Source organism: Gavialis gangeticus, unplaced genomic scaffold, assembly GCF_001723915.1.
Source record: "Gavialis gangeticus isolate Ggan-Ray unplaced genomic scaffold, GavGan_comp1, whole genome shotgun sequence".
In the NCBI taxonomy this organism is placed as follows: Eukaryota; Metazoa; Chordata; order Crocodylia; family Gavialidae; genus Gavialis; species Gavialis gangeticus.
In genome coordinates, this window is record NW_017729006.1 from 47,120,070 (window position 1) to 47,128,038 (window position 7,969).

The 7,969-nt window shown below is 45.1% G+C and overlaps 1 protein-coding gene across 1 annotated transcript in view; it reads left to right on the forward strand.

Moving 5' to 3' along the window:
- Positions 1-4,541: 4,541 nt before the first annotated feature.
- The window catches only part of LOC109291939 (dynein heavy chain 5, axonemal-like), a 361,945-nt gene continuing 358,517 nt past the window's right edge, over positions 4,542-7,969 (forward strand). Inside the window, exon 1 of the mRNA XM_019509183.1 lies at positions 4,542-4,702. Within this exon, the coding sequence (XP_019364728.1) occupies positions 4,555-4,702 (148 nt within the window). The 5' untranslated portion in view covers positions 4,542-4,554. The remainder of the gene's footprint in view (positions 4,703-7,969) is intronic.

Consider the following 7,969-nt stretch of genomic DNA (forward strand, 5'->3'; position numbering starts at 1 on the left):
GTTAGGGCGGCTAGGAGCTGGAACCAACTTCCAAGGGAAGTGGTGCTGGCCCCTACCCTGGGGGTCTTTAAGAAGAGGCTGGATGCCTACCTGGCTGGACTCATTTGAGTCCCGTTTCTCTTTTTGGGGTTTTTTTGTTGTTCTCCCGCCCTGGCGGGGGGTCGGGCTAGAAGATCTGCTAGGTCCCTTCCGACCCTTAATCTATGAATCTATGAAAAACAAGGTAAACTAGAGAACACTGAAAGAAACAGCCATGTTATTTCGAGTCATGTGACTGAACCTTAGTCCAGGGAGCTGTCACGTGCCGTCATGCCATTTGAAAACTAAGCTTTGGTCAGGCAGTTCCCTGCCCAGGCTGCTTCAAGAGAGTCCCTCACTCAGCGATTTCTTAGTTGGGGTGACCCAATGTGGATTTTGCCTCACAATCCCAATCTAATTTGGTTTCTTAATGTAATATATGTAGCGCAGAGGCCTGGGGAGCTGCCAGGTGGCATTAAGCCACACAAAAATCAAGTTTTGCATTGGGCAGCACCCTTCCTCTTTTCTCTTCAGGAGAGTCCCTCAGTTACAGAGGTTTGTTATGTTGTGTCCCTTTTACGCACATGCATATATATTGACTGTAACTGTTTTTAATTCCTATGGATGATGACTGGAGTATTTGATATGCACTATGATACTACATTTTTGTTTGCAAATACATGCATTTGATGAAATATAGAACTCTTTATTTTATCTGATAATTATCTTTATAATTGTTGAAACTTTGACTAAGGAACTGGGAACTGCAAATGAGGAACCAGGAACTGGGAACAGGAAACAACTTCAGCCTCATCGCTTCCCATTGTCTTGTCCCATCTATCCCTTTCCTTGCCATCACCGGCACAGTGTGTCATGCTGGGTCATGGGCAGCCCACTCTGGGAGTCATTCAGGGTCTGTGGGGAACAACCAGGATCAGGAGGAGTGTGCAGAATCCAACAGCTGGGAAACCAGGAAGCTGGGAGGGCAGTCCAAAGAGCTGAGTCACAGAGCCAGAAGGTTGGCACAGCATGGACTCAGAAGGCAAGCTGGGTTGGGTATTCAGAAGATCAAGCTAGGATTCCACTTCAGAAGCTGAAGGGTCAAGCAGAATTCAAAGTCCGAGGGCAAGCCAGATCGGGTAGCTGAGGGATCAGTTAGAGAGTCAGGAAAGGCACAAAGGGCAAAGTATCCTGGGTACAGGTTAAACCAGGGGTGGGCAAAATATGGCCTGCGGATAGGATTTGGCCCACCAACTGACTGGATCAGGGCTGTGGCTGCTCCTGCAACACACTGCATTGAGCCGAGCCCCACCCACTGCCTCCAGGCAGACTGCACCATGCTCCCGCTGGTGCCCACTGGCTTAGGCCCCAGCCAATGTGCAGCTTCTGGTGGGGCTGGTCCTGGTGTGGCTGCAGCTGGCTGAGTGCTGCTCCCCTCACCTCCAGTGGGAGCAGCCTGGCTGAAGCTGTCCCCCCTGCTCAGAGTGGCACACCAGGGGCAGGAGTGGGAGGAGGAGCGGCCGCTGGAGGTGAGGGGAGCAGAGCAGTACCCAGCCAGCTGCAGTTGCACTGGGAACGGCTCCACTGGAAGCTGTGCATGCTGGCCAAGGCCCAGGGTGCCAGGGCTGTTCTGCTCCCCTTGTCTCCAGCTGCGGCTCTTGCTCCTACCTCTGCTCTGCTACTCCAGGCAGTGAGGGGGAGCTTCTGTCAGACAGCTCCTGCCCCAGTGTGAAGGGCTCCAGCTCCTAACTGCCTTTCACTTGCTTCACCTGCCTGCAGGTGGCTGCGTGCTGGCTGGGGCTGGGCCAGCAGGCGTGCAGTGTGGGCTGCCTCAGGTGGGGCTTGGTCTCATGCAGGGTCTACAGAGGCATTTGCAGACCAAGCAAGCTCTGCTTCATGCGCCCTCCGGCACTCCCCTCCCTCTTTTTACCCTTGGCTGGCTTCCAGGCAACGCCCCCACCACACACTCGCATATGCCTCCCACTCCTTGCACAGGGCAGAGAGTGCAGGGAGCAGATTGTGGCTGTCCTGCTCCTGAATATTGCTTCCCACCTGTCCAAAGCCCCATAGGGAGTTTTGAAGAGTTGTTGCGGGGTGGGAGGGGTGACCCAGCCCATGACAGCTCATCAGATCTCCCTATGTGGCCCTTTGGCCCAAATAATTACCCGCCCTGGGTTAAACTCTGTTGCCCAGACGCTTCCTGTCCCTTCATAGGGATTTATACGGAAGGAAATGGAGGGTTAGATGATGCCATCTGACAGCTTAGGTGACAGAAGGTGGATGGATGGCTAGATTCTGATGAAGGTTTCCAGCTACCTATATCCAAGCTAGGTCAGCTGAGGAGGTGGGAACCTGGGGTGAGTGGCTGACCTGAGCAGGGCAAGGTCTTGAGTTCAAGATTGTGGCTTGACACAATCTTAATCTCCTTCCCAGGCTCCTCATTCAATTACAGTCACTTTTCTTCCCCTGTTGTGGACATTTGCCTAAGTCTCCTCTCTCCCTGGCTCCTTGTCTCAGTTTCCTTACCCAACTGTTAGCACTTTTACCCTGGCAGTGCAATTCCAGGTCAGATTCCTTTCTCCCTTGCACCTTGGAATTTCTTCCCCCAGTCAAGGGCTTGCAAAGGGGCTATAATTGGATGTAGCATGTCCTGTTGCTCTGCAGTGATGGCTGGGGTGTGGTCTAATCAGCACAGGGAGCCGAGAAGCTGGAATATGCTTAAGGATGAGGGACTGTTCGGAGATTTTAGCTGCTGAACTGAAAAAGTTCCTACTCTACAGTTTTTCAGAGGCTTTATAACTTGGCCAAATCTGAGCATATTGAGACAGAGGGCACAAGGCACATTTCCAATAAAAAAGAAATCATCTACCAATTTTCAAGACATTGCAAACATTTCTTAGTGAGAATATTGCCATATTTTCTTTTTAACATGGGCAAAACAACCTGTATTTTCCCTAATCACATGCTGAAAAATGTCTGGATAATTTGGACTGAAATTTGTCTCCTGCCCCTATTCCCTCCCCCACAAAAGAAAACAATTCAGCCAAGGAAGGCACTCAGCATGAAAAATCTCAGACTGAATTATTAAGTTTGCCAAAGTTATAAGCCACTGGCAGCAGATTCTTATCTTGGGGAGTATTGGGAAACCTTACTCATTGGTAGTATTACCAGCCCTACTTATAATAAAGGACTGATTCATATTTAATGTAGTGGTAGCATTAAAAATTGACCTTCTAGTCCTGCAAGATGTGCCATTTGGGAGAACTGCAGCCCCCCCATGGAACATGCATTCACAGAGGGAGCAGTTTACATGAATTGTCCTCCTCCTTGTCTCATGACCTAATGTTTATCATAACTAGTTACTCGCTGAACTTACATTGTTTAAATGCTCAGGGTTGACGAAAATAATTTCTGTGGTGTTATTGGTTATATATAGTAATTAGAAGATTGTTTTTGGGATATCTAGAGCTACCTTGAAAAAGGGAATGAATTAAAAATAAATAGCAAGTATTGTCAATTATAATATTGATGGTATTTGCTATACAAATACAATACAGCAATACAAACATCCACCAATAGGATACATTTTAAAGCTATTTCTAAATTACAGTGTTGAAGTAGAAAGAGATGGAGAAATGCTAAGCAAAATTAATTGTTAAATCATCAATTGTATAATGCAGTACATAATTTACAATGAAGGGAATACAAACACTTCTTGGCTCTCTGGGAGGTAACTTTTAAGAAAAAACTCTTTATTGCTGGGATACAGTGAACTATGCCCTCCCACAAGGAAATATAAAATTCTATTGTATATATGCTCCATAGCAACGGCGCATTAGCAAGCGGCAAGACTCAAGGGAGCTTGTTATTTGAATCTCTTTTTCCTAAAAGAGAAAATTGAATTATATGAAACAGCTGATGAGCTGTAATGAAATGAAAACCTCAGCAGGCAGTGGAGGGAATGGGGAGAGATGAGGTGCCTCCAGGGTGCTGGACTGTCAGCTAGGTTTGTGCAAGAGTTGCCATAGCAACTGGAAAAACTCGGAGAGCTCAAGAAGACAGCTGAAAAACCTGCTGAGAGGGAGCAAGTCATTCTCCCAGCACCCAGTGTCCAAGACTTCTAGGATCTACAACTGTGCTTGTAGTAGGAGCTTTTTTCCTTCTTTCTCACAAAAAGGGTGAGTTTCTAACTCTGATAATTGAAATTGTGAGCAAAAATAATGACAGAAGCCAGAAATAAACACTCTCAGGATAGTTGCTCATATTAATGGGCAGGTAGAGAACAGCTTACTGTTTTGCAGCAGCAGATTATGGCTAGCTTGTATCTAAGTCTCAATTTTAATTGAGCTCCCACATAACTTGTTGTTTTGCTTACTGCTAATCAAAAGCTCCCTGATCTATGGGGTTGGATGTTATCAAGCAAAAAGACTCGCAGAAAGTGTTCAGCGTCTTTTAGTGTTATAAAAGGCAATTTACATACCAACAAACTGCCAATCATTTTCTGTCTCATTGTCTTAGATTACTTTGTTGCTGCAGATGGAGGACACCGGGGGAGCTAGAGGGCTTAGCTCCCTAACCTCCCACTCTGTACAAGGAGAAGTAGTACCAGAGGCAAAAGGGACCCTAGCTCCCTCCAAACCAGACACTGAACTTCTCTGTCCACCTCTCATCACTCTAAATAAAGGTAAGGAAAAATGTTTGAACTTAATACTATGTAAGGAAATCCTTTTCTAAGAACTGGTATGAAATGTGTATTCAGTATAATGTCTTCAATTTAAAACAGGCCCTTGGTAGTTATGTACTTTCTTAAATGCCTACCAATATCAACCAAAACACACGGCTTCAGCTCTTCTTGCATTTCTTCAGTGCCAAGCACAATGAAGTCCTGGTACTTTTATGGAGCCCCTAAGTTCTACTACAATCAAGTGATAAACACTACGTGAATAGTACCATTTTTCTAGTTATATCCTGAGTACTCCTCCAGGAAAAGAGCAATGGAGAGTTTAGTAGTACTCAGTTCAGTACTAGGGTCATTCCTGAGCAATGTTGGATAATTAGCATTCACATGAAAACAACCATGTAGTAAAGGCTTCTCTTTTGGCTATATTAACAGCGTAACAGTTGATAAGTTTTTACTCAAAGGAGAAAGATTCCAGATGGATCCAAAAAAACACAGAAATCAATAAGGAAATAGGTTCTATGTTGGTCATTCAAAATCCTTGACCATTGCCAATACTTGCATCCAGTGGAGCAAGATTATGTTAAATGAATTATTGTTCAACATCTTCATTAATGATGTGGACATTGGAGTCAGAAGCAGACTGGGAAGTTCGCCGATGACGCCAAACTTTGGGGCAAAGCGTCCACACCAGAAGACAGGCAAGTGATCCAGGCTGACCTGGACAGGCTCAGCAAATGGGCAGACGAGAACGGATGGTGTTTAACACTGAAAAATACAAGGTTCTCCACCTTGGGAAGAAAAACCTGCAGCATCCTTATAGGCTCGGCAGTGCTATGCTGGCTAGCACTACGGATGAAAGGGACTTCGGGGTTATGATTGACCCCAAGATGAACATGAGCCATCAATGTGATGCTGCAGCCAGTAAAATGAACAAAAAGATTGCTTGCATCCATAAATGCTTCTCAAGCAAATCCCAGGACGTCATTCTCCCCTTGTACTCAGCCTTGGTGAGGCCACAGCTGGAGTACTGCATCCAGTTTTGGGCTCCACAATTCAAAAAGGATGTGGAGAAGCTTGAGACAGTCTGGAGAAGAGCCACGCGCATGATCAGAGGTCAGGAAAACAGACCTTATGACAACAGGCTGAGAGCCATGGGGCTCTTTAGCCTGGAAAAGCGTAGGCTCAGGGGTGATCTGATGGCCACCTATAAGTTTATCAGGGGTGACCACCAGTATCTGGGGGAACGTTTGTTCACCAGAGCGCCCCAAGGGAAGACAAGGTCAAACGGTCATAAACTACTGCAAGATGGTTTCAGGCTGGACATAAGGAAGAATTTCTTTACTGTCCGAGCCCAAAAGGTCTGGAACAGTCTGCCATGGGAGGTGGTTCAAGCACCTACATTGAACACCTTCAAGAGCAAATTGGATGCTTATCTTGCTGGGATCCTGTGACCCCAGCTGGCTTCCTGCCCTTTGGGTGGGGAGCTGGACTCGATGATCTTCCGAGGTCCCTTCCAGCCCTAATGTCTGTGAAGTCTATGAATTCTGAATGGTTTGCTGTATTGGGAACAAAGTTCTCAGGACTTTGTAGGGTCAGGTCCTAAAAGTTTGTATCCTCTTTTGCCTGAGCTGTTATCCAATATTTGAGGCCTTGTGGGTTGTTTCTATTAGGAGGAAAAAATGATGAAAGAGGTCAGTACTTGTTGGGTGCATTCTTGTTTACAAAGACTGTACACAAAGTCCTGTTTCCATGAACACCAAAGGCAGGAACAAGAGGAGCCAGTTGCCTTGTTCACAACTCTAAGTCTGCTTTTCCATTTAGCACTGCATAAAAAGCTCTGTTGGCTTTTTCTTAGGGACATGTAATGAGTGTTTTTTTGGCCCTCTCCTCTTTTTGTCTGTTCCCTTCTCTTTATTGTATATTCTTCCTAGCACTCTCTATTCTTATTTTCCCTACATGCAGAATTTACATTAAGCAGAAGTGATTGTTTCAGATAAGAGCAAATAAAGGGGCATTTTGTTGTTTCCCCATTTATCTTGCCTAAAGGGCAGTAGCAAACCATTAGCTTCAAACCTTGGTATCTTGCGATTTGTCCATGGATCAAAAAGACATGTTGGCTAGGAGCCATCTAATCTCCATCATAAGAATAGTTTGTGGAATTATTATCAAGGCCAAGCTGCAAAGACGCAAAAATCAAGTTAGACTCACTAGCTCAAGGATAGGTGTCACAGAGTTATCCTGTTTTTACCAGTAAAGTGGCTACGTGGCTTACATAGCATAGCCCAGTGGTTCTCAACCCTTTTTAGGTTGGAGGCATCCCTCAGAAAATGTCAGATGTTATTTTTCTGCACTCTTTTTTTGAGTGCAGAAAAATAGAGCAATTTTTCTGTTGCAAAAAACTCAGGAAGACCACAACTATGGATTTCCATTTGAAATCTCTAGGTTTATCTTGTGAATCATGTCTGCAAACCTAACAACGCTGAGATCATTTGGCATCCTGCAGGACTCTTGAAAGGCTCTTAAGACATACCAGGGTGCGATCACACCCTGATTGGGAATCATTCTCATAGACTAATGGGACTCAAGGACAGAATAACCAGTCAGGTCATAGGTAGATGGAGATGTGTCATCCTAGCACAGATACGTTTAAGACGCACAGACAGTGGATTCATTTGGCAATCGGAAAATTATCCTGCTTGCCAAGTGAGTGGTTAATTCTTTTAGCCCATTTAAATCACTGACAGTATTGTGCTTAATACTTTAAGTCTGAAACTGTGTAGGTCCTAATGATTTCAAAGCTTTTAGAGGTATCATCTTCTGAGTAACAATATATCTAGGCTTAATGAGGTATAAAAGCTGTTCCCACAATAATTGGAAGGCACATTTAAGTCAGTACAGATAGAACCATTAGTTGTGACAACAATGGGATTTGGCAAATGGTTAATGCCATTTGCACAATTTAAACAATTACCCACCTTTCCAAGGGCTTGTATTGTAGTTCCAAGTGATAGGCCTTCATCCTGCACAGGAGAGCAGAACATCCCAGTTACTGTTTAACACCCAGGCATCCTAATACCCAGACATACTCACAGACTTTTTGGGCACTTATACGTGTGGATCAAGGCTGCTCTGATATGCTGTAATTATAACGTGTTGTGTCAGAGCAGACTCGATTACCAAGTAATTACCATGCTCCAGCAGACTCCAGCATTACGTCTGTCAGTGTACCTGTGCTGAAAAATGGTGGCGGGGGGGGGTTTGTGTTAAAGT